Here is a 26,733-nt window from a genome sequence, read left to right on the forward strand (position 1 = left end):
TGCGGTCAGTGGATGGAAGAAGAAGACACCACAACCCGCAAGGAGAAAACCAGAAGGAATGATGACATGCCAATTACGTACTCGGAAGAAACAATGAGAATTCATTTAATGCAGGTTGACCTATCAGAATCATATCTCCTTGGAATTTATGGCTTGGGATATTCTTTTAATGGCAGCTTGCTGAAGGATATAGAAAGATATAATAGTGTTGAAGCCTTCCCTTTACTACCAATACTCTGCGTTAATTTCTTCCACCTTGGAGGAATATCTTGAGGTTAACGTATGAAACAATTAAAGTAATCCACCTTTTCTTTAAATCATTTATATAATAGACTTATGAGAAATGGAGACAAGAACATGACTGTCACAATTTACACCTATGAAATTTATTGAGGGCGTGTGCAGGTAGAAATCATCTTCCTGTGTATCAAATATCAGCAACAGTCACACGAGAGAAGGAAGCGAAGGTAGTATTTCATGAGCTAGGCGCAGCTGCAGTGCCACCCACAGTTGCATGGCTGTTGTTGGACGGCATCTTCTCGCCCCAGTGCAACAGCATGCTCTCCCAGTTGCAGAACGCCTCAGAGCATATCTCCGATCTTGGGTCGGTAATGTTCCGCCTCCAATGTCCGTCGGGGTAGTTGGCCTTCTCGGCCTTCCTCCTGTTATACTCCAAGAAAGCCTTCCTCTTGGTCGACAGCAGACACAGGTTCTGCAGGTCTTCCGGCAACGTGTCGTGCACTCTCCACCATGTCGCGTGCGCCGCGTCGCTGGCGAAGCCCCAAAACTTCTGCGAGTTCCAGTTGCAGTCGTAGTCCCGGAAGCACAGCCACGGCTTCAGCCCCAGGTAGTGAATCACGTACAGCACCGGGGGATCAGCTCCGAACGTGCCGTCCTTCTTCTTCTTCCTCTCCTCCGAATCCCCCACCCAGAAGTGCTTCAGGAAGTTGGTGTGCCTCGGGGTGCGGTGCCACCACGTGAAGATCTCGTTCAGGTACCCCTGGTCGCCGCCGTTGTAGGAGGTGATGTCGTCGATGTGATCCATCAGCAACTGGAACGTGCAGTTCGAGGGCTCGATGACCATCACGCCCGAGTTGAACAGGCTCCCGTTGTTCCCTATCGCGCTAATCTCCGGCATGGCGAAGAGGAAATCGATGTTCCTGAGCACGAGCAGGTCGGCGTCGATGAATATAACCTTGTCGTAGTCCGTGAGCTGCCACAGCCGGAACTTGCTGTAGTTCCACTCGTTGTAGGCGTCGCGCTTCGCCTTGGGGTTTCGGATCCTCTCGATCACTCTCACCTTCCACCCGGCCGCCTCGAGGCCGTTTCGATCCTGTTCGCTTACGGCTTCGTCGACGAGTATCACAAGGTCCCTCGCTGATCCCGCTAGACGAATGCTTCTGGCCGCTGCAATGGCGCCACACACGTACTGTTTCGCCGAGTGCAGGATCGTAACGTAAGCTTCTCGTCGTCCGAACTCCGTGTACATCCGTACTGCGCGCAGGAACGCAGCTCATGAATCTTTCCGAGTGTTGCAGCAAAAGAAGAGGCACAAGACACTGACCTTTCGCTTCAAAGGGGATCGCGAGCTCGCATGACCCGATCGGAAGCCGAAGCTTCTCCTCCAATGTCGCCGAATCGGGCTTGTACAGCCAAAGATTTCCTTCGTGCTGGACAAGGTTTTTGCAGGTAAACAGGTTCGGGATCGGCATGCAGTCGGTAACGATGAGCACATGAACCTGCGAGTGTCCTGCTGCAGAAGCTGCAGCGATCTTGGCCGCTGCGAGCTGCAGATGTAACCTGGCGACATCCCTGGACCAGCTGCCGGACCTATCGCAAGGTAGCTTGACGGCGACAAGATCAAATCTTGATCCTTCCTCGATTTCGGGCTCAGGGAGGGATGGGCAAGCGGGCACTTCGTTTTCTTCTTGCTCGTCGATCCACTCGGGATAGAGAACCTTCCAGGTGATGCTTGTTTCAGCATAGTCCAGATGAACTGAGGAAACCTCCGCTTGTGGCAGTGTCTGCCTCCATAATCTAGCTTCGGTGGAGTTGAAATTGAGCAATCCGATCCTGGGACTTCCCCCGTCGGCATTTACATCTTTGAGAAAGCTCGGTATTTGGTCCCAGACAACATCCAAATTTGATACGTATCGAGGATCAGCGAGCATCGTTTGCCACATCCGCGCGACGTCCACGAACAGAGACCTACGCAGCAGCAACAACAAAAAATCCATGAAAGGAGGAGTTCAACATCGAAAACCTCGGCAACCAATTCAAGTAGACCAAAGAGAGTGTTACCTCGAACCAGAACGCGACAAGACTCGCTCTTTGTGGATCATCGGACAGAAAGCAAGCGTTAAGACCGTGCAACACGTAATGATGAACAGGGCAAGTTTCAAGGACTCGAACTTGCAGCTTGAGCTCCTCTCCGAAAACAGGAGCTTGTACTTGTCTTCCCTGAGAACTTTGTACTTTGGAGGCTTTCTTTTGCCTGTGTCATCGCTGGACAAAAGAGACAGGTAATGGAAGGATGAGAAATCATGCAAATCGACACAAAAAGAGGAAGTGAGGGAGTTTACAGGAGAGCAGAGCTTACTCTGCTCCGGCCGATCGATACCGGGTCTCGGTGGAACCATGACATGCAACGATTAGGCCTTTCATGGTGCAGTGCAGGATCGGTTCATCTGGCATTTACCAGGCAGAGAAATCATTCTCATGTGAGTAAATACACAACCATGGAAAACATGAATGCATGAAGCAAACTACATACAAATGGCAACAACAAGACAGGTAGAACTAAATCCACCAAAGAAATGTTCCAAAAATTATGATTCAGCAAATGACAATGAGAATCACATACCAACAATCAGAAGCAAAGAAATATGATTCTAAAAGGGGAAGGAAACCCAGAGAGAGAGAGAGAGAAGCTCAATTGCTGAAGTTGTGGGTAGAAGCCAGTGCTGAAGATAACAAGAGGAAGGAGAACTCTACCAAAGTAGAGAAGAAGAGGAAGAGAAGCAGAATCTGACTGCCAGAATGGGGTGAGTTTGATCACTCTTCTCTCTTTCTGGTGGAATTTGGTCCCCTTTTATTGATGTTCTTCTACCCCGATGGATTCTGAGAGATAAATATGTGTGCGCAAAGGTCCCAGGAAGCCTAACAATGTGTCAGCTTGGCCATAAGACATGGAAGCTGACTTCATTTGGCATAATCCGATACAGTGGACAACATAATCCAAAGAAAAGCTGGTCGCATAAATCTGTTCTTTTACTTCTCATCCAAGGAGGCCACAAGAACTTTTTCTTTTACTTCAAAGTCAACTGAGATGACAGCATGCATCTCGAACTTGAGACCAACGAGTAAGGGTTTCCCATTTGTTGCAGTTCTCGGAAGCATTTACTGCGCAGTATGGATGCAGCCTTCGAAGACCTCAAATTTGCCAGATACCTCAGTACCAAATGAATTCACACCAATATTCCTGTTTTCTAAGGGATGAATCGATCCACTATTACTGGAACTCTTTAGAGAAATTTCTGTGTGGTACCTAATTAATTGATGCTTCGATCAAATTCTATCCACAATTACCGATGAAGAGCTGATCTGAGTACTACACTATGAAGCTACATGATCGAACTTGACTTCATCCTTTCTAATGCATATCTAGCTCAATTTTCTTCCTGAACATGGTCGAAGAAGCCTACGAGAAGCAGAATTGAACATGATTAGGACTGGTGATCCTGAGCAGGAATTCCTCAGCGGTAATGAAGACAACCGTTGACTGTTGACTGTGCTTCTCTCCCGGTCAAATTGATATCTGGTAGTTGATCACTAAATATGACTCTCTCCATTGTTATCATTTGGTTGGTTGGCACTGCCAGATGAGGGATGCAAGAGAAGAACACCAGACAAGACTGGGTTTGTTTCATGGGAATGTAGCGAGTGAGTCTACATTGATTAGGTATTCTTTCGTGACTTTTTTTGCTGTAACAAGACAATTTTTCTTTGACTTTTAATTCTATTCATCAACTCAAGTCATCTGCCAAATTGACAGTGACAGCAATCTTAGCAGGATATGACACAGAAGATTAATCTTAAACATTTTTCTCCATTAAATTTCATTAGTTGTCTTCAGGTTTATGATCGCTCTGCAGATGACAGCAAAGAGTGCGTGGCCTCATTTTGGATCATACTGATGAGAAGAAGAAGAAGAAGAAGAAGAAGAAGCTCTCCATCCTTATCCAATCATTTGTGTGGAAATAGTGCCATCATATTCTATTCCTACAGGCATTGATGCGAACATAAAACATCTAACCTTCATTCGGTAGCGACATATATACAAAACAATGTACTCGAGGAAACGAGTCTGACTCACTTTGTACCTTATGACTCGGCATCCTGAGATGCATCCAAGCCACCGAGTCTGACTCGTTTGTTGTGTATAGATTTACGCAACATGTCAAAGGCCAAATTTTACACGATGTTTCTATTAGATTGTGTTGACCAATTGCTTCAAGTCAAAGTTGTTTCTTTCCATGGCTTCTCTCTCCGCCCTCATTGGTCAAACCAAGTTAGGCAAGGGGATAGATTTAAGGCACAACACATGGCACATGAGATACATACTTTGTATACGATTAATGCCAAACGTTCATCTGATACGAGCCTCTCTCTCCCCTAACTTCGATGACTTCGAACTCTCCAGGACGAAGCTTGGGAGGGGACACGAGGAAGGGTGATGGACACAGACTGGTCAACTTGTATGACCCCAGCAAAGTCAACGACCCAACCGGCAATTGGATTGCCCTCAAGATAGACATTCAAAGCATGCAAGATAGACATTTGGATCGTATGACTTCTCACATCATTGAAGTCACCATATCTACCAGAGAGAGAAAAGAAGAAAGATAAAAAAGATTATATAAGATTTTTATTTTGGTATATATATATATATTATTGATCCGGTTTTATAGCACCAAAATCTTTCTTATTATTTGTTCGGTAGAGTCTTTACATCAATTTTAAATTAGAATTAAGGGGAGAAAAAAAAGACTCTCGATCAATCTATTTTCTGATTCGGTTCCAATTACTGTGCTTGAAATCAAGAGTGGTAATGAACCGGTCCGGTTCGGGTCTGCGGATTTTGATTTGATCGAACCAATTAAATCGGCTCGTGTGCCATATCGCGAAAGGCCAAATAAATCGAGCGGTCGCCCGCGGCTCACCGTCACCGGCTACCGACAACTCCATGGCTTCCGCAACCCGAGCCGGCGTCCTCCCATCGCCATCTCTTCTGCGGTCCGCCTCCGCCGCTCTTTTACTGCCGCCTCCGATGATCGCCTCCTCCCGGCGAACCCTTTCTTCTCCATCTCGGCGCCTGCTCCTCCACCCCGCCGTCAAACCCACTCGGCCGGACCTGCCCACGTTCCGAGTCCGAGCCGCGAGAACCGAGTCCGGCTCTGTCTCTCTCGGCTTCAGAGCTCCCCATTTCGAGGTCCTCTCCCTCCATCCCCTTACCCTTTTCTTTTGGTTTCTTGGTTGTCGGTCTGGACATAGTTGTTGTGTCGGGTCTTCTTGCAGCTGCCGGAGCCCTTGACGGGGAAAGTGTGGACTTTGGATGATTTCGAGTCTTGCCCTGCGCTTCTGGTGAGTCTCCGTTCCTATTGATGCCTCTCTCGAAGCAAAGCAAATGCTGAATTGGTCATTCTGCTCTCCGTTGTGATGATCTTGGCTTGAACTTGGCGTTCTCGGAAGGCAAACTGGTTTTGTCGCTCATCGAGCTTGTAGCACGCCATTTCTTGGCTGAGATTAACGAGACTTCATCGATGAGATTAAACTGGTTTTGTTGCTCATCAAGCATTTAGCATGCAATTTATTGGTTGAGAGTAACAAAACTTCATCAATGTGATATTTGGGATGAGTCGGTACCCATGTCTTGAGAAATAGTTGCAGTGCACCTGTTTGTTCAAATGCGAGTGGGGTCAGAGGGGAAGGACGCTTTGAAGCCTACCTAAGTTGCTTCGGTTTTGGCTAGTCAACATTGCTCGTATGGTATTGTTACATTCACTACACCACCACCATCTTACTCCACCATGTCCCACTTAGTCATCTTAGTTGTCTCAGCATCATGTTTTATCATTGTTCATATGGCTTTTTTTTTTTTTAATTTTATTTCGGATCTCTAGTACTTTTATTGAAATATGCTAACTTTTAATGTGGTATTTTGTACATTCTTTCCGATGAGTTATTTCTAGGAACTGAATCCTGAATCTTGTTCTGTATTTTGAAAGGTGCATGTAATATGTTGCAGGTGATGTTCATTTGCAATCACTGCCCATTTGTTAAGCATTTGAAGAAGGATATTACCAAACTTACAAGTTTCTATATAGAGGTAAATAACTTTAAGAACAGACAATCATGACTCAGTTAGCAAAAGTTTTGGCTACATTTTCTCTCTGTGTGCTGCAGAAGGGGCTGGGTGTTGTTGCCATCTCTTCAAATTCCACCATCACCCATCCACAGGTTATACTTATATTGAAGTTCTATCAACTACTTTGACATGTCTGAACATTTATCCAATATCAATTGACATAAGTATGGATATGCAACGTTATTTAAACAAGAGCTACTGCCGATTTCATGAGTTTTTTTTTTCCTGAATTGTCAGCTTCCACTAACTGAATGAATTCGTTGTAAATGAATTTGGCATCTAATTCCTTTCATATAGATCTGACTGCTGTTTGGCTGCTGATATTTTCCTAAACAGAGCTCAATTGCAGAAAAGATCCATGCAGCCAACCCTAATTAACTGGGATAATATAAGTTGTTTTTGTTGTATTATCTAATTTGCATTCAAGTTGTTGACATGACATCATGTACTTGTGAATTGGCTCTGACAGAACTGATAAAATTTTATGTTAAGATTGGGCTTGTATTTTGGACTTAAATTTAATTTTGTGGTCTCTGTAGTATGTGAAAAATGAATGTGACTTGAACTTGAAGAAAATATTTTTTGTTATTGAAGACAGATGTATTTTCTGTGATGCTTCTGCCGCAAATATATTTATTTTTTAAAATTATTTAATGTCATAAATATTTTTATTGCATTACAAGTTATCTGAATTACATAAAGATGCCAACCCTTACTTTTGTGCTTTTGAAAATTTAATAAGAACTTATGATATTACAGGATGGACCAGAATTTATGGCAGAAGAAGCTAAATTGTTCAATTACCCTTTTCCCTATCTGTTCGATGAGGTACATTTAGACTTCTTTGGATTGAATACTTCCTCACTCCTTGTTTTAGTACTCTTGTTGTTGTCCAAAACTTTCGCGAAGAAACAAGAATGCATATTAATGGGCAATCATGGTAGGATGGCTACCAATGATTGTACAAATAGGAAATTAGTCAAGAATGAAGATGCCTAAGGAAATGAGTGAGTTATTGAGACTTATCAAAGTTCAGGCTGGAAGGCATCACAATGCTTCTGAGCCAAATAACAAAAACAAATTCTTGTCAACAGGAAGTAGGATCTGATTCATGGAAAATACTGACACACTATATTATACAGGACTGGTATCATACTCTTCCGATCATAGACCCTATCAGTAGCAAACCATGATCTTGATCTCTATGTGATGGATGTGACACTTGAAGCATATTTATTGTCTTAATTGGAAGTAAATATGTTGCTGATCTTATAGACTAAAATGAGGAACTTAATTTCCATATTCACTGCTTCTGACCATCACATGATTTTTATTTTCTCAGAGTGTGCATATTACATGAGACCTTAATCTTAAGGTCTCTAACTGCAAAGGATTTTAGCAGGAACAAACATTAAATTGTTGACTACATTTAAATTGCTTATTGTGAGTTTTTAATTGAAATTCTTTTCTCAGTGTTTACTAGCAGCCTTGACTCTTATCAAGTGCCCTTCTTCAGTCACAGGATGTTGCACGGGCTTTTGGAGCTGTATGTACACCAGAGTTTTTCCTCTTCAAGAAGGTGAGTTATGCATTCTGGTTTAGTGAGCACGGCAGGACTTTTTACTAGGGCATGGGTGCTGATCACATGACAACAAGAGTAGAGTTCTATCTCTTCACTGATCATCATGCAGACACATCAAAGGGCCATGATTTCTGCAGTCTCTTGGTTGTCATACCAATCGAATGTTGCAAGAATAAAACTGGAATAGGTTGATCTGTTTTAGTTTTCTTTGACTTTTCGAATTATATTCTTTAACTTCTAGATAGGACTACAATCCACTCTGAATTGAGTAAATAAGAAAAAGGATACTTCCTGTCATCCTTTGTAACACGAGTAGGATTTTAGGATGGACGTAGGCGAACTGAGATATAAGTAACTTACCCTTAAATGAACACTATTTTTTGCGATAGGATGGAAGAAGGCCATTTGAGCTGTTCTATCGTGGGCAGTTTGATGACTCACGACCTAGTAATAATGTGCCCATAACAGGAAGGTAAGATTCATGAGAACATTTCCTTTCTTGAAAGTTTATATTTGAAAATGAGATATGGTAAAAATTATTACAGGGACCTAAGTCGCGCAATAGACTGTGTTCTCAGTGGCCAGCTCCTAACGTCTGCACAAAAACCGAGGTAGAACTTCCAATATCCCGCTAGCTGTTTAGAACTTGCATTTTGCTGTTATATATTACTTTTGCTTCATTACGACATAAAATCATCACTTTGTCTTCCATTCTAGTGTTGGATGTAGCATAAAGTGGCACCCAAAAACGACTTGAGTAGTTCTCCGTCATGGTTCCCTCAGTTCTTCATGAATTCCAGAATACATGCGCTTCCGGTGAGTCACTGTCAAAATCAACTTGGTTTCGCATTCCTCTCCATTACCTGATTATATGTACTTCCTAAATTATGCATAGAAATTCTAAATCATCTTGGGCATTGGTTGTTAATTTTTATACACGGAGGCAAGCGAGGATAAGAGGGGGGAACGATAAAGTACCATTGTGATTGCCTGGAGGTTGACAAACTACAATTGTTTAACCCTTTGTTTATCCGTTCTAGTTCTCTTGCCATTTTCTGTTCTTAAGCAGGAATGAATTGTCTGCACTCTTTCTGTTCTCATGACCGTTATGCCGATGATGTGGACGGTAAATTTGTTCAGATTTTCCTGCGAGCTGCTTGACCGAATGGTTGGATGCCGGGTGACACAAATCTTTCTCCATCAAGAAAGTTGGTACAGCCCTTTGCTATGAGAGAAAGAATGTAATTATTTTGTGACTGTGACATCATATGCCTCTGTAAAATCTTTTCCTTCCATCTTTTATACTTGAAGCTCGGTTTTTTTGGTACAGACTTTTGTGGCCAAGAGAAGAAACACATGGAAAACAAGGAAACTTGTCAATATTTCTCTTTCCATTATCATGATTGTTGAAAAGTGAAAAGAGAATTTGCAGTTGTGAGTTTGGTGTTCTTATCCTTGTCTTCTTGCAACTTCTAGGCAGAGTAGCTAACTTGACCCAATGCTGCTCCAAATAATGATGGTGCCCTTATCGACTGTTTTACCTAACTGCTAAAGCCGCCCATGATTTGGTAATTTTCTTTTTTTTTGTTTTCCTCAGCTTTGCAATCATCCTCTTTAATGAATGAATGAGTAGCTTTCATTGAAAGAAACAGTTGTCATGCTATTATTAAACCAAAACAAAAAGATCTCTATCAAGATAATTTGTGTTTGTCTAGATTTGGAGTGCCTCTCCCTAACAAGTGGGCCATTACAATTTGGACGCCATAAAATGAGTCTCCTCACAAGTTTTAGTTACAAGGTTCTGTTGGACATATTTTTTACGTCTAAGTTCATATCATCTCATTCTCAATTCGCACGCTAAGCAATCAGCAATTCGCACGCTAAGCAATCAGCGATAACGTCTAAATCTTATATACAGAACAAATAGGCATCTCATTCTCAATTCACACGCTAATCAGGAATAATGTCAAAATCATGTATACTGAACAAATATGCATCTCATTCTCACGATAAGCAATCACAACAAATGTCAAAATCTTGTATATAGAACAAATATGCATCTCATTCTCAATTAGCACACTAAGCAATCAGTATTAATGTCAAAAATCTTGTATATAGAACAAATATTCATCTCATTCTCAATAAGCACACTAAGCAATCAGTAATAATATCAAACTCTTGTACACACAACAAATATGCATCTCATTCTCAATTCACACGCTAAGCAATCAGTATCAATGTCAAAATCTTGTATATAGAACAAATATGCATCTCATTCTCAATTAGCACACTAAGCAATCAGTATTAATGTCAAAAATCTTGTATATAGAACAAATATGCATTTCATTCTCAATTAGCACACTAAGCAATCAGTAATAATATCAAACTCTTGTACACAACAAATATGCATCTCATTCTCAATTCACAAGCTAAGCAATCAGTATTAATGTCAAAATCTTGTATATAGAACAAATATGCATCTCATTCTCAATTAGCACACTAAGCAATTAGTAATAATGTCAAAATCTTGTATACAGAACAAATATATGACTGTAGGGCTCCCAAATCCTTCTTGACCTCCTATTTCACTTGTAATACTTCTGCAATATAGTTTGTTTTTATTTTTTTCAAAAAAAAAACATCACCCAGGCAAGATGTGATGACCAAATAGACAAGCCATGTATATGCAGTGGTAAAGTAAAGAAACAACATTGACCGACCAAGCATATGGCAATAACCCAAGAACATGATTTGTCCAAAGCAAGGAGGCTAGTCCACATCCCAAAGAAGCTGAGCTTCCTCCCCAACAACATTTACGAGACAAAATGCATAAATATGAACACAAGTAACTATCATGAAAATGCACACTATTCGTGAAAATAATCGAATACAGTGTGAGGATATAACAACGAGTTGTCCTCCTTGTAGTGAAGAAGGAAATAACATTTGATGCAGAAATAACAAGGGTTCACCGGAGCCCACTTATCATCGACCGTCATCTTTGTTGCGATGTATATGTCACAGACTGAACATTTCCTGTAATGTCGTCGCAGTTGATATGTAAGGAGTGGATAATCCGCCCAATTTTGAACATCCTCGGGGTGGATCAATCTCATGTCTCTTATCACTATGGTATGCTTGCAGTTTCCCTGAAATCAGATTAACAGTTAAGAACACACATGTGAAAGAACATCACCCACCCGTGGAAGTTCTAGTACATGAAAAAAATCATTTTAATTTGTTAATAAAAATTTAAAGAAAGATAAAAATTTAAAAGAAAGGATGTTTCTATCTTTTCTTTGGCATGATATCAGAATTGATTTTAAGCTTTTAAGAATAGTAATATCATTCAGGAGACCAGAAACAGAATAACTCAATATATATACAATTTAAAGCAAAGTAGACTACAAAGTAATAATCTACTAACTATTGTAGATTTATGTTTTATTTTCAAGATATAATGCTTGCTAATATACAACTCTTATAATTTTTTTACAAGAATCATAACAGTTGGAACCAAATAACATGCTTCAAACATGATGCTGTGTTCTCAAGGAAACAATAATTGCGAGTTGTCCAAACAAATTAAAAATTGTGCACCTGATGACAGTATAGATATCCAGAACCCAATCTGAACCGCAGGTCAGAAAATCGAGTCTTATGCATGTCCAAAGCTTTAAACTTTGGTAAGCTTGAGACATTTGCATCACCTAAAAGCTCCTTTTGCTTCTTCTTCAACTCACCAGACATGATGTATTCCCATTTCTCAACGGCCTCATCACTGTTGTCCTTAAGCCAGTCAAACACAGGTTTACTGTAGTCGATAAAAGACGGGTTCCGCAGATCATTGCAAAAAGTATCCTACATGAAGAACAGTCATAAATGCAAAATCATCCTCAAATAATATGCATATAAATCATACAAGTGAGGAACAGAAAAAAGCGATACTTCAATGAGGAAATATCCAGAAGGATCATGTTCCCCTGCCATCTCCATTAGCTTATCTGTCAAGCAGTAGATGCGATCCTTCAGCTCCGTTAGGACTTGGCTACCCAGTACTAAAAATTCTTGGGTCTGCAGTGATATGCAGTGTACATTAGTGGAGATACAGAAGCACCAAAATGAGTGTTAAATAGAAAATTAACCATATAAGCAGCACAAACAGATAACAAAGAGCTCCGCTTAAATAGGTCGAACAAGGTGCAAAAAAAAACACTAAATTCCAAGGTCAAGTCGCATGGAAGTTTTGCAATATCTTGAATTAATTTTCTTGTTAATAAACATGAGGGAGCCTACACAGGTGCTAAATACCATTATAATAACACAAGAAAACAATTAGTCCTACCTAACTTTTGGAGTGGACATCAGTTTACAAGTAGTGAATATCAGTGCAGCTAAAAATGCTTAAACCTAAGCTACCAGTAGTAAGCCACTAAAATACATGTACACAACTTCATCCTTTTTATATAATGCAAAATATTGGATCTTGGTCCACTGTAATGTAGATTCCGAGAGTTTATAGATGTGTCATGTAGCAGTTGCCCAGAATTCGAGTCACAGAATCACCTCCCTAATTGTAGGCTGTCTACAATCCCATGCTAGTGCAAGCCTTGAGCACTGGGCCACCCCTTTTTTTATCATGCAGTTGTCACCATTCTTAAAGATCCCACAGAGTTTGGGTTTGCAAAGATGTAAAATAGATATGACGAGGCCCGGATTCAAATGTTAATACCATCATTGATGAATCAAAATTCACCCAAAAGGCTAGACAGTTATAGGAGTGATGTCTACCATGGCATCAATGATCAGTTTGCCTTCCCAAAAGGGAAGGTTGTGAGTGAGGATAATTGAGAACCCCTGACACCATGGTTCGTAGCCACATGTTCTAGTCCTCTGAACTACAGGGCCTACCCTGTCTTCACTGGATCTATTCTCAGAGTACTCTCAAAAAGAACCTTTCCTCACCTCAGTCATTTCGGGTTAAAAAGATGCGATGATCAACTTGCCTTTCAGGTAAGGCTGTTTATCACAGGAAAAATCGTTGAAGAAGATGAAGAGAACTATTATAGGATCACAGTTTCCTCTCAATGAATTAAGTGAGACAACTTTACCAAATGAACTATATAACAGCATCTCCTTCATCCACTAAAATACATTCAGATTCACTAGAAAACCAAAGAACATTTTGAAAACCATAAAATAATAAACATGAGAATATCTACAACTATAATAAATGACTAGAACAGCATTATCTTTTCTGCAATAGATTTTCCAGTGTATAAGTAGCAAGTTTTACCTTTCTTAAGGTGCTTTTCTTGGCATAAATCTCTACACAAAGAATAAGCTCAGGAAAATATATTGGCACATGCTCTTGTGATAGAGACTTCACCTGTGCAAACAAAAGGAAATTCACCACTGAGCAAAAAGTAGAGAACAACACATTGTCACGGTGACAAACATACTGTGGATATTCAAAACATGACTCACAATGCTCTAAAATAGATTCATGCAACAAATTGTATTACATACTCAAGAAAACATTCAATTTACTGACCACATCTTATCTATAAAAAATTTAGAAATAAAGCACAAAGTTGCAAAAGCGAAAGTCAAGACTTTCTAATGCAAAATAAATTAATAAAAAAATTAATTAAGCATGAAGTTGCCAATAAAATTAAGAGTGAAGCAAGATGACAATGTCAAATATATGTAACCCTGTACCTTTCAATCATGATTTCTTCTGGAAGACACTAGAAGACTGGATATTATAAAAATAAAATGATATGCCAATAAGCAGTTTAATATTTAAAAAATCAACAGTTACACAATTATTTTCAACAAAAAGACTTCAGTCCCTAGAGAACCATATCAACACAGCAGGGATGCCACAATATCAGGGATGTAACATAAATATGTTAAACAAGGGTCTCACATTAACTGCATATCTAGTGCAAAATGAACATGAACTCCAAGACATAGCTCTGGATCCTAACCTTCACAGGAGTAGTTATAAACCTCAGGGATTTCGTCCTCTCAATTTTTTCTGAGGTTGAGGTTGCCCCTTCAACAAGCTTGGAGTTGCCACTGCATAAACATAAAATCACAATTAACAGTACTAAGTAAAAGTAGAACACAAAATATAACTTAGGTGATGAATTATCTCAACTTTTCACTGTCTATCAGATAAAATAATATCTGCATTATTTAATACAGTTTATACTTGAACATTACATACACTTATTTTTGCTAGTATAAATTAATTAGAAGTGGGCACTTAAATTATAGTAACTCATAAGCTTACCTAAATGAATGTAGTCTCGCTGCTAGTTTGTCCTCATCCTGCCTTTTTTTAATCTTTGCAAGTTCTTCCACTTTTGCAAAATAATCACCCTGATCATTGAACACATGCACGAACATTAATTTATACTTGATGCAAGACTTTAAAAAAATATATCAGAGATAAGCTATACTCATCAAAGAATTAAAAGCAATAGCTGTCTTCCATTACAAGATAATCTTTCACAAAAATGGCACAAAAAATTAGAACAACCTCATCATTACACATTTGTAGAGGTATGCCAATATCCACCTCTAACATGAAGAATATAACATGTCTACTGAACAGTAATTTGGTACACAACTGCCTTTCTCACTCCCTAATCTATGCTTCTCCATTTATCCATGGTGACAAATGCTTCTGAAAACTCCGAACCCTTTTGCCATTATGTTGTTTAGAAGGTCTTTGAATGATACCATCTAAATTAGTGTTTACCAATTCATTTTTATGCAACTGTGAGCACATTCTACACCCTCAAAAGTCCACCATCAGCAAATTGGCTAGTTCTACTAAGTAAAAGTGTTGATTATTACCATCATTTACATAGACTAAAATGCTTGTTGACTCCAGATGCTCCAAAGAAAGTGGATCAATGCTCCTCCTACTCATGCCAATGATAATGACACCAAGGTTATCCATAAAGTCTGAACTCCCAGCTCTGTTAAAAAATAGCAGCAAGACTATACATAGTTTGAGTTTTTGACACAAGTGCAATAAAGAAAGAACGTGGAAGATCATGACAGTAACAAACCTGGTCAATATTTATAGAATGTCTAACATAATCCCAAAGTAATCAAAACTAAGATTATATAGTAAGTTACAGAGGGCTTAGGATTGTAATGGATCATGGATCAAGTAAAAACCATAAGATTTTTTGTAGTAATTTTCTAAGTTTCAAAGTCATTCTTAAAAATCAGTCAAAATCATAATATAAATGTATAAATACATATTACATAATAACATATATAAAAATATCATATCAAAAATAAAGATATATATCTATAAGCAAGAAATTTTATTAAGGATAGGCACATAAACAAAATATCAATTGTCCGACCCACCACTTACACGGGTACATATTCTAGCAATGCATTGTCTATAATATAAGCAAGTAGTAACACCTATGACTCTTATCTCCAAAAGACAAAAGCCTGTTACCAATGAGAATAATCCAGTTATCTTGTATGATAAGAGATTTTAGCACAAAATAGAAGAAAGAAAATGTTTGAACTTTGAATTATGCAGTGAATATATCCCATAATAGATGTACAGAAAATTTTCAAAGTCAGAGTGCTACCTTTAGATCTACGAAAGAGAATGAGGGGATCAAAGAGGGGGATAAACTGCAATACTCATATCATACAAAACTAGGTAAAGAATTAGGCAGCATACTTCCAATTCAGCAGCTCGACAGTCTCTATCAAAGCGCCTTCCTCTTTTCCCTCCCTTCTTCACTTTCTTGTTTGAAGCATCAGTTTCACATGTCAATGCATGGGAAACCTTTGAATTTTCAGATGACTCCAAGTTGCTCCTTTCCATTGTTGAGCTTGTCGAGCAAACTATTTCTTTCCCAATGCTGGCATCACCTACAATTCTGCAGTGCAGTTATAATTTAACCATAGCTCCATGAATTATTCTGATGTTATGATATAATTCACCAAATTAAACACAAGAGAAAGCATTTAAGTTCCTTAATCTTATAAGATGTCAAAATATATCCTACAGGTAACCTGTAAATTCTCATATCTCTATGACACATCTAATGTAATGAGAAATAAGAGTCAGAAACCTCAACACATACTAGCATGATAGTCATAATTTATCATCAAGTAAATAGTGTATGATGAAAATTAATGGGCATAAAAGGTTAAAGCAGAAATTAATGCTGCATATTACAATTTCTCACTAAAATTCCTACAGACTGGAATAGTGGATATAAGAAATTTGTGAAATATAAGAAACATTGTCATGAATTGTGCAAACGCCAAACAAAAAGGCTGTTTCTTAGACAAAGCAAGTCGAGATAATATAATGCCGAAAAGAACCCTCAGATAAAATAAGGGTAGTAAAACAATGCCGAAAAGTACGGCACACATACAATTATATACTTCTGTGTCGTTTTTTTTTTTTAAAGTAAAAAGATGTGTTTGTTTTTAGCTTACCCTTCACCTGAACACTCTAGAAGCCTTGATGAATCATGAACGCCTGGAACATCCTGCAACAATGCTTAAAAGCGTCATCTGCTATTACGCCAAAATTATCATCTTAACAATCAGCAAGAAAAGGAAAGCTCACCTCCTCTTTTAGGGCTATCTCCACCAGTTCTTCCTCCGTAAGTACCTTAAGCTCATCGACCCTAATGTGAGACATGTGATTCATCGATCCAAAAAGAGAGTCCATCAAAGACCAAGAAAAGGAGAACTTACGAAAGCTCTTGCTCGAAATCTTCCGTTGAGACCAATTCGGCCTGCAAACTCTGCAAATAGCAGCAAAACATCAGTAAAGCCCGGTGACGATCGCTAGGAGCAACCGGGTCACCGGAGTGGAGGATTACCTGAAGTTCTTCGAGGATGGAGGCTTTGAAATCGCGGACCGAGGTGATGGGCCCGACGAGGCCAGGGTAAAAGATGGGGCCGCCGCGGGCGAAGGGGAGACGGCTGCCGTGATCCGGAAACCGCAACTCCGCCGCCGCCTCTCTCGTTTCCTCCATCGCTTGCTTAACCCTCTCCACTTGCGAGAGGGACTCTGCCATCAATATTTGCCGGACCACAGCAGAGTCCGTCTCCAGAAATACGACTCCGTTCGGCGGCACACTGAGTCGAGTTGGGGAACGAATCGAGTTCGAAAGGTCGTGACTATATAATTGTATCCACAAGTATGATATATATGGCAAAATTGCATAGTAGTCCCTCAAAGTCATTGATCTACGTATATAGCCCTACTTAAATTAAAAACGTTACGTGGCATTCATTTATTGCTAATTCTAATATTAACTTAATACTAATCATAATTGATGTTGATTAATCTGAGTTATTTTGAGAGACATTAGATATTAATATAAGAATTTTACAAGGTTTATGGGTAAATCTTTCAAACCGAACCGAACCGAACCGAATCAACGAAGACAAATTGGATCTAAACCGGTCTATGGGTTTCTTTGTTGCCGTACCCGAGTGTATACTCTGTTAATGTTTAACCCTTTAATTCTAAGTGTAGCATTTAATTCGATGAAAAGGTTACATCCTATCATTTAAAACCTTCATTTGCAAACCGGGCCAAAACCAAAAGGCCGAAAACACATAGATCTAAGGTTCGGCTTTTACTGAACCGGATCGGACCGAGTAAATGACCAAATTGGATTACTTTTCATTCAAAAGCTTCATTAGAAAACCGGACCAAAACTATATTGAAGGTTCGGCTTTTACCGAACCGGATCGAACCGAGAAAATAAACATATTGGATTGAAACAGGACGACGCAAAAGGGTTTCGTCGACAGCAGGATTCGAACCTGCGCAGGCAAAGCCCAACAGATTTCGAGTCTGTCTCCTTAACCACTCGGACATATCGACGGGACGTTGAAGGTTACCATCGTCATTCTATATATATAAGTCTGAAAAGATGCACATTAGCAACAAATTGAATCACATAGTTTGCTTAGTCAAATTACAGTGACAGATTATGATCCTAAATATTCTTCTTCAACCTTTAAAGTGATAGTATCGTTCTGTATATTAATTTTAATTATTTACTAAGAGAGGGAAGAAGGTTGGCGTGTGTATATAAATTAGTCTGAACATGCTTAGTGTCTCTTTGGGGTGGGGGGGTTTCCCAAAAATAATATGCTTATTGTGGTTCTCTAAGTTACAGCTTTGCCAACTTCGTTAGCATCAAAAACATTTTAAGTGTGATTCTTAAACGCATTAGAAATTATTATATATTTAAAGGTGGAAAATTGGTAATAGCTCGGTTTGTTAGAGAACCCATTTAGTAAGTTGAGGTCTTGAATTTGAATATCTGTTTTCTAATATTAATTTATCAAAATAAGGATGGTACACAAAATTATATAAATGATATAAAATAAAATAAAATCATGAATCAAAATTTTGGGAATAAATTATCAAAATAGGATAAGGTTTTGAAACAAATATCTCTGAAAATTAATTTTATTTTATGTTTGGATGATCAATCATAAATTTTTTTATTTTATTAAATTAATTAATAAAAAAATATAAAAAATTTTAAATATGATTTTTATTGACTTGAAATAAGTCTATGATAAGATACCTACAGATTTATCATAGTAGGTATTTAAAAAGAAAGATATATCTACTAATTATATTGATATTATTAAGGATATATATGATAGTGTTAAACTATATGAAGTGTGTCCAATAAGTTTTCTATTAATATAGTATTAAGTTTATACTTTTTTAGATTGATAATAGATGAACTTTATATGATAGATATCCCTTGTGTATGTTATTTGCTATAATATTATTTTAATTGATAACAACTAAATATTTTAGATTAAATATGACTAAAATTGAATATATAAAAAATATAATCTTAGTGATTTTAGAAATAAACAATAGAATAGAGTTGGATTGAATAGATAAAAAGTCTATAAGTAAAAGTTTTAGGTATATTAAATTAATTATTTAACAAGATAGAAAGGTCGACGAAGATATTATTTATAAAGTATAAATAAAATAATTAAAATGACAATGGGTGTAAACAGTTTTGTATGATCATCAAATACCTTTGTTAAGATAGAGGTATATAGTTACTATGAAAGATAAAAAAAATAATTATTTTTTTAATAAATAATTAGATATTGCATCGATAAATAATAAAATAAGTTAATCAAAAATCATTTAAGATAATATTTGTACATGCTTAAGAGATCTATGGATGTGATGGTCAGAAGATTAAAATAATTAATATTAAATGATATGAGAAAAGATAAAAAAATCTAAAACGATCTTAATAAAATTTATAAATAAAAACTTAAGTATTTTAAACATAACTAAATATATGACTTTTTTATATATCTCAATGACAACAAAAGATCTACATAGACGATACCAAATAATTGAGACTTACAGTTTTATTATTATTGCAGTAGTATATAATCTAATACTTAATATTTAATTATTTAAAAAAAAAATATTTTTTTTATTTTTACCATTAGAACTATCATCATAAATCAATTATTTTAATATTTTAAATTTATATAATCTGATGTTTAACATTTAATTTATTTATAAAATTATAATATTTTTTATTTTAATTAATTAAAAATATCATTTATCAAACTTATCATAATTGAGCTGACACAAAGTTATTTTTTTTACTCATATATATATGAGTATTAATTTAAGATCGATAATTGAGGAAGAAAATCGAGCATGATAAAGTATTATTTACTTATCAATATTATGATCAAATAAAATAATATAATATACTAAAAATCCTCAACTCCCTCAAGATATAATTATTTTTAAATTTTACGTAATTTGACATTTATCATTTAATTATTTTAGGAAAGTTATAAACTTCTAGTTTTTTTAGTTGAACTATGATTCATCAAACTTATCATAATTGTGTCCAGGCATATACGTGTCGTAGTTGAAGGGTTGAAGATCGAGTCGGTGGGTGGGAAAGCAAACTGAGGGTGATAAAAGCATTATTTACTTATTAGTATTTATTATGGTTAGAAATCCTCAACTCTCTCATGATATAATTATTATTTAGAAAGTAATTATTTTAAATTTGTATAATATGGCGTTTATCATTTAATTATTTTATGAAAATTATAAAAAAATTATTTTTACTAATTGAACTATTTTATTTATTGAATTTATGAGCCGAGGCATAGTTTTTTATTTTTCTTGTAGAAATCCTCAACTCTCTCATGATACTATACTAAAAGGAAATCATTATTTATAATATCATGATTAACACTTTAAATATTTTTAAATTTTTTTTATAAATAATTTTAATAAAATATTTTTACTTTATATTTATATATATATTTTTTTATCTCTTTTTCTTAATCATTGGAAACGACGTAAAACGATGAAGAAGATGATATAAATGAACAGAAAGATATGAGAAATAATTTTTAATATTTGTTATAATGATTTAATACTTATAAGGTTAATAACGACATCATTCTCTATGTTAATTATATTAATCCAGAAGTTATCATATTTTGTTTCTTTGTAAAATATATCGATACTAGAGAGAGCCAAAGATAATAGGGTGTGAGAAAAATAAAAAAAATAGAGAGATTGTTAACAGTACAGAATGATAGCAGTTATGCAAGCGGAGAAGAAATTAAAAATTAGAAAAATAAAACTAGAGAAATTATGAATGATGAATTATTATTTTATTAATTTTTAAAAAAAGGATTAAGGATTAGGAAGAATAAGAATGAACTTTGAATAATAATCTCTTACCAAAATGAGACTGTGAGCAATGGTAAAAACCTCCACTCCGTCGACGATTGAAACCTAACCCTAATAATCGAAGAACTATCATCTTCTTCTTCGACTCCCGTTGTTTGTCGACGATTATTGTTATCCAAAACTCTAGTTATTCGATTTAAGTAATCTAAGAAGAAGATCTATGGAAGGGACAATTGACTAACCGGTTTCTCGACTCTCTCACGATACTAAAAGTATATCATTATTTATATTTTTTATTATTATTTATAATTTAATAATAAAATTTTTAAATATTTTTAAATTATTTTTATGAATAAACACATATATTCTCTAATTCTAATAATTTTTTTTACTTATAATCTTTTTTCCTTTTCGTTTCCACCTCTTTCTCTTAATCATTAGATTTGACGTAAACTAATAAAAAAAATAGATAATAAGATGAGATAAACTGAAGATCGAAAAAGTGAATGTGAGAATTTTTTTTTGATATTTATTATAATAATTTAATAATTTTAAGATTATGTATATTCTATAACAACTCAATTTTATTATTATTTTTATGGGATTATGAACAGGAAAGGATTAGGAAGAATAAGAATGGGCTTTGAACAATAATCTCTTACCGAAACGAGACGGCGAGCGATGGCGAGAACCTCCGCTCCGTCAACGACCGGAACCCTAACCCTAACGATCGAAGAGCTGTCCCCTTCTTCTTCTTCGGCTCCCACCTCTTCTCAGCGATCGCAGCCGCCCGAAACCCTAGTTCTCCGACTCAAGCGGCCCAAGAAGAAGGTCTCCTGGAAGGAAGGGACGGTCGACAACGAGTTCCTCAACCGCAAGAGTTCCAAGAAGTGCTGCATCTTCCACAAGCAGAAGCCCTTCGACGAGGACGACAGCGACGAGGAGGACCGCGGCGAAAAGCCCGCTGGCGACTCGGCTGGGCCAAGCCGTTGCTGCTCCCACGCCCTTGACCACTGATGGTTTCCGTCCTCTTTGATCGTATGTGTGCTTTTGTCCCTGTTTAACTCGAATTTTTCGAACGTTGAGGATCGCATCATTTATATTCTTTCGGATGGTGTTAAATATCTCCGTTGATCGGTATCATCAATCAGGGCTTTCCAGGTTGGGCTCTTCGTACATGTATAGGAATGAAAAATTGAGCTTGGCGATGAATCCTAACGAAACTGATAACAAGATGCGGACCTTGGTCTTCTGTTATGTTGATGGAATTCAAAGCTTTGGCTTGTGAATTAATCCTCCATCTTTAGTCTTCCTTGTCTCTTTGTAACACGTAGATGTGATTTCGATTGATCAGGAATTAGGTAATCATCTTTTGAACAAAACTATTTAAGTTGAAATATACTTGTGATTGATTTAAAGCATTGCCTTCTGATTTTTGTTTATTTCAGTTTGATATTGTCGTCAAATAATCATCTCCTGGACAAAGGATGATTTGATCTAGTTAATGCATGCCTATGAAATCGTATAGGAGATAAAGATGTGTGATTAATTTACATAAAATATATTGCCTTCTGATTTTTCTTTACTTCGGTTAAATGGCTTAAGTCTGTCATTGCCAAAATCCATCTGCATGGTAAGGCAACCTTGAAAGGAAGGTTCATTTTCAGCCTAGGTCCAGCTGGAGGAGGAGTAGCTTCCTTGTCCAGCCAATTCATTTCTGTTTCTTTATAGGGTCTTGTGGGTGGATGGGGGGATGGTGTTGGTGCTGGAGGCAAATAGAGTTCTATGCGGAAGTAAAATCAACTGGACTAAATAGTGTCTCAAAGAAATAACTTGGTTCAATTATTGCTGCACATTCAAAGATACAATTTCTTTGCAGAAAACGTCAATTGGATTGAAAAAGTTTTATCGTCGAATGTAGGTTATGGTTCTTATTGGCTTTATAATAACATAAGAAAACAAGTAAAAGCTAGAGAATACAAAAACTTGGATTCGTTTCTTGGAATTAAAAACAAATAGATCTGGTTGGCACTTTCAGCTGGTGTTATGTCTATGTCAAATACCATTATGAAACAATGGACATCTGCATTCCTTTGATAAAGTTTAAGTACTCTATTGATAATAACAAGTGTTGTTCTCTAATACTGACAATTTCACCTGACCGTGAATCTTTGCATTTTTAAAATTTGTTGGTTTTATCTGCTTTAGGAACTGTTTCAAATTGATGTGGGAGGAAGCTAATTGGTGCAGATAGAAGTGCTCGACAAAGATTAAAAGACCAACTCGTGAACTGAGAAGTTCCATTGGAGGCTTGGATTCCTCCACTTAATTGCATACAAAGACACATCAAGAATAGTCGATAGATGTATATTCTATTATGGTTACTTCTTTAAAGTCAGATGATACGGATCGCTTCTCACCATTTGACATTTTGAGCATTGTTTCTTCTTTTTTTGGGAGAACTTTATCTTGCGATTTTGTCCCCTAATTAGGTACAACCTCATCTTGGTTAAACCAGAAATCATATCTCATATCATTCTTATTCACTGCACTGCCATGCTTGCTATTTCTTAGGAACCACAGGTATCAACTTCTTGCGCTACTTGTTTGCTTGGTAAATCACAAGTGACTTCCACCTTCGTGTAAGCTTTTAGCTTGTTAAAATGCTTCTCATTATCACTCTCTTGGATTCTGTAATGCTGTCAGTTGTGGCATTGCACATAATAAACTTTCATTCCAGTCATGGTTTAACTGGTTGTCAAAAACAATGTTTTTCAGCTATAGTTTATTGAAGAACAATGTGGAATAAAGCTTACATGGAATTTTATTCATTTCATTTTTCTGGAAAGATGATTGGGCTACCAACTAGCATAATCAAGTTCGATGCTTATACTGGTATGCCTTTTCGGGTCATATCTGTTTACGAGTGCAGATAGGTAGACCTTAGTGCATATCTTGCCTTAGAGAAATGGGTTTTCTTGAATTATTGAGAAGATAAGAAACATTGGTGATATAAACCAGGATGCTTTGCTCTGCTTTCCTTTTCATTCTTGGTAGATTGAATAATTCTGTACTAGTTTTTGATGCTGCAATGATTTTGAGGTTCCTATAGTTGTTTATGCATCAAAATAGTTAACGTTGGGAATAATGTATGTAGTACTTTCTGTTTCTCACATTTATGTTCCAGCAGTGCCATAAATAGCTTACGGCTTGCACATTGTGGTGAAGGTTATTCATGGTGGACACGATGAGCCAGAAACGAATCATTTGCCTCGATTTATAAGTATAGTAACCGTAGCTTGTCACAAACAAAATCAACAGACATATTGATTATCATGTAATGGTTATATTTGCTGGAATATCAAGATGGTTGTTATCATAACCATATAATTTATCATGATACAGCACAATTAAGAATGGTTACACCATCCTAGCAAAGAGTAACAGGTGAGTTACCATGTGTCAAGGAATTAGATGTATGCGTGTGCTCGTAAAGAACCTCACGTTGATTAGTTTTGTGATTCCAATTAAAAGGAATAATAGTGCTATAGGACCTTTCAAAATTGAAGCATGCAGTTCTGATCTCTCTTTGATTGGAATTCTGTTATCTTAGTGCCTTTTGGTAAAGGCATCTAAATTGAATATGCTTGTTATAGTTCATGTCTTACTATCTAACCGGTTAGCCATTGTGAAAAATATTGCAGATGAGCTTTACAAATGGATGACTTTACAACTGCAATGGTGAGACTACTTATTCCAAGCTACAATCTGTTGTTGTTGGTGAAATGTGCTTGTTTGGAAGAAACCAACAGTGTGTTCTGAAATACTTCCAAACCTTGAATTATTTGCTTTGCAGTACATGGTAAGTTGAAATGGCACCATAGTTATCATCATTTAATTTTATAAGTACTGACCTCCTGCTGTCTTGTTTGTTGATTTTAGATTTTCTTTAATAAATAGATTGATGGCATGCATAGATATCGACGCCAAGTTTTATTTATTTATTTATTTTCTTTGTAGAATGTTATATCTTCACCCCTTATTTAATTTTGTTTTCTGAGTGAAGATATTTTGATGCTGGCAGTAAAAAGTCCAATCAAATTTCCCCTTGTAATTAAACCATTTTTACTGCATTTATACTAACCCTCTACATGTATGGAGAGATTCTCTACAGAGTATTCTGCCAAAATTTATGAGTCCCATAATTTACTTAAAACTCGCACTGTCAAACTCTATTAATATTCAGTGAATTTAAGTAATTGCATGAAAAAATTGTTGACAGTGTATTGTAGTTCTACTCCATTGGACAAAACCAATCTGCTAAAATAATAGTATCATTATACATAACGACAAGAGCATAAAAAATGCATTTCTTTTGTCTTTGAGGTAAATAAATCCTTTCATATCTATTCAAACAGAGTCATTGTAGAATGCAGTGTCCGATTTGTGATACTTAAGATCATGTGGAGATTGATATAGCAAAGTTAATTTTATTGGTCTTGCATGCTAGATATAACCAACCACAAGTCAGGGATCAAAGTTTCATACCTTCTTCGTGTTAAGCAAGTAATCATGCAGAGTTGACTCCTCCCATACCACAGCTTTGAACTTGTTTGCAGCAGAGTAGGAATAACCAGGCGATGTACTAGATTGATTGTATCCCATAAAAGGACATTCAGATTCGGTCCCAAGAACAGATAGCATATCATTGATTCAGCATTAGTAGGAATGGTTAAGCACTTATTGCACGTCAATTTAGCACATTTTATGTATCAGGTGGTCACGCTAGAGAGTAGAGATCAAGAAATCTCTACTTTTGGTCACGATCTGATCACAATTGCTTCATCCTTCTTTTGGTTTTCTGGTTCTTTGGTAGTCAAAATTTGAAGATCGTTTTCATTGGATCGCAATAACATCCTCGCTTTTATATTTTTGGCTTTTGGTTATTCGATGATCAAATCTTGGAGATGAACTGGCTAGAATTGCATTTTTTTTTCCTTTTTCGTTGTCTTGATTCCGGTCATTTGGCTGCCAAATCTTTGACGTCGTTTCAATTGGATCACACTTGCTTTCTCGCTTTTGGTGGATAAAATGTTGGAGATGGCATGAATTGTATCGCACTTGCTTCTTTGATTTCTTCGAATAATTTGGTAGTCAGTCAAATCTTGGAGCTAGTTTGGATTAGATCACATTTACATCTTAATTTACTTTCTTGTGATCGTTTGTAAGCGAAGTCTTGGGGATGGTACAAAGCTATAACGTATCCCCAAGACTTCACCGACAAACAACCACAGGAAAGTAAATTAAGAATCATGTACCATCTAATCCAAACCAAAATGATTATAGGTAAGAAATCGAAAATGTCAGTATTTGTCCGTCAAATTACCAATAGAAAAACGATGAAGCAATTGTCGCTCAATGAAAATGATCTTCAAGACTTGACCGCCAAATAAATATGAAACAATTGCAATCAGATTTTTAGGATCGAATGATAAGAAATGGTTTATGTCAGTTTGCATATGCTTACTTTCATTAATATCTTTTCTCATTTTGCAGAATGAATAGTACAAATGTTTGGATGTTGAAGCTGCCTGAGGTTATAAGGTAAAATATTCATAAATCCTCTAAAGATGTCTTGCTGCCGTTCAAAAATTTGTAATAAGATATCGGGTGCATTTGATAACATATTTCATATGTGCATTGAGAATCCAATACATATTTTGAATATGAATTAATTTTTAATAATTTTTTAAATCATATTTGGTCTGATTGCATTGCAAATACTCAATTTCCGATGCTATCTTAGGATAACATTAACATTTAATATATATATATTTTAAAAATTTAAAGTATTCTATGATAGTATCTGAAATCATAAGGTTGACAATATGATTTAGTAAGAAATCAATATATGATTTACATATTCTATAGATTAAAATATTAGAAGAGCAAATTTATCACATATTATAATATTTT

At 36.6% G+C, this 26,733-nt stretch overlaps 5 protein-coding genes and 1 non-coding gene across 26 annotated transcripts in view; 3 read left to right on the top strand and 3 right to left on the bottom strand.

Moving 5' to 3' along the window:
- Window positions 1–358: 358 nt before the first annotated feature.
- LOC135625922 (putative UDP-glucuronate:xylan alpha-glucuronosyltransferase 3) lies at window positions 359–3,119 on the bottom strand. 2 transcript variants are annotated; one of them, XM_065131072.1, is made up of 5 exons: window positions 2,995–3,119; window positions 2,600–2,687; window positions 2,302–2,505; window positions 1,565–2,208; window positions 359–1,494 (listed from the first exon to the last, which is right to left on the bottom strand). In XM_065131072.1, exons 2-5 carry the CDS (start codon window positions 2,662–2,664, stop codon window positions 476–478), a joined length of 1,932 nt encoding a protein of 643 aa, XP_064987144.1. In that variant the 5' UTR covers window positions 2,665–2,687; window positions 2,995–3,119; the 3' UTR covers window positions 359–475. The 2 variants fall into 2 exon arrangements, with proteins under 2 accessions (XP_064987144.1, XP_064987143.1); XM_065131071.1 differs by having other exon boundaries at window positions 2,864–3,083.
- Window positions 3,120–5,191: 2,072 nt separating this feature from the next.
- Window positions 5,192–9,338, top strand: LOC103999978 (uncharacterized). Of its 18 annotated transcripts, none has more exons than XR_010491671.1 (11): window positions 5,196–5,491; window positions 5,578–5,643; window positions 6,308–6,388; window positions 6,466–6,519; window positions 7,187–7,255; window positions 7,944–8,006; window positions 8,399–8,481; window positions 8,555–8,620; window positions 8,727–8,825; window positions 8,953–9,005; window positions 9,079–9,338. XR_010491671.1 is itself a non-coding variant. In XM_065127991.1 (9 exons), exons 1-9 carry the CDS (start codon window positions 5,246–5,248, stop codon window positions 8,764–8,766), a joined length of 768 nt encoding a protein of 255 aa, XP_064984063.1. In that variant the 5' UTR covers window positions 5,196–5,245; the 3' UTR covers window positions 8,767–9,338. The 18 variants fall into 18 exon arrangements, 3 of the variants coding, with proteins under 3 accessions (XP_064984065.1, XP_064984064.1, XP_064984063.1); XR_010491673.1 differs by having other exon boundaries at window positions 8,958–9,005; XR_010491669.1 differs by having other exon boundaries at window positions 8,727–9,005.
- A 1,399-nt stretch (window positions 9,339–10,737) lies between these two features.
- On the bottom strand, window positions 10,738–17,192 carry LOC135625841 (snRNA-activating protein complex subunit-like). Its single transcript, XM_065130940.1, has 11 exons — window positions 16,901–17,192; window positions 16,773–16,822; window positions 16,642–16,702; window positions 16,509–16,561; window positions 15,739–15,940; window positions 14,311–14,399; window positions 14,003–14,093; window positions 13,306–13,398; window positions 11,958–12,083; window positions 11,610–11,870; window positions 10,738–11,158 (listed from the first exon to the last, which is right to left on the bottom strand). The coding sequence occupies exons 1-11, from the start codon at window positions 17,096–17,098 to the stop codon at window positions 10,877–10,879; spliced, it is 1,506 nt and encodes a 501-aa protein (XP_064987012.1). The 5' UTR covers window positions 17,099–17,192; the 3' UTR covers window positions 10,738–10,876.
- A 642-nt stretch (window positions 17,193–17,834) lies between these two features.
- Window positions 17,835–17,916, bottom strand: TRNAS-CGA (transfer RNA serine (anticodon CGA)). Its single transcript has one exon. It is a non-coding gene; the product is annotated as a tRNA-Ser (tRNA).
- A 3,522-nt stretch (window positions 17,917–21,438) lies between these two features.
- LOC135626035 (protein phosphatase 1 regulatory subunit INH3-like) lies at window positions 21,439–21,774 on the top strand. Its single transcript, XM_065131225.1, has one exon. The coding sequence runs from the start codon at window positions 21,439–21,441 to the stop codon at window positions 21,772–21,774; it is 336 nt and encodes a 111-aa protein (XP_064987297.1).
- Window positions 21,775–24,461: 2,687 nt separating this feature from the next.
- The window catches only part of LOC103999974 (inorganic pyrophosphatase TTM2), a 31,984-nt gene continuing 29,712 nt past the window's right edge, over window positions 24,462–26,733 (top strand). For 2 of the 3 annotated variants that reach the window (XM_065127994.1, XM_065127998.1), the window contains exon 1: window positions 24,462–26,361. In XM_065127994.1, the coding sequence (XP_064984066.1) occupies window positions 26,315–26,361 (47 nt within the window). In that variant the 5' untranslated portion in view covers window positions 24,462–26,314. The remainder of the gene's footprint in view (window positions 26,362–26,733) is intronic. The other variant, XM_065127995.1, reaches the window with a different exon arrangement.

The sequence above is a fragment of the Musa acuminata genome, chromosome BXJ2-10 (assembly GCF_036884655.1).
Source record: "Musa acuminata AAA Group cultivar baxijiao chromosome BXJ2-10, Cavendish_Baxijiao_AAA, whole genome shotgun sequence".
Lineage (NCBI taxonomy): Eukaryota > Viridiplantae > Streptophyta > Magnoliopsida > Zingiberales > Musaceae > Musa > Musa acuminata.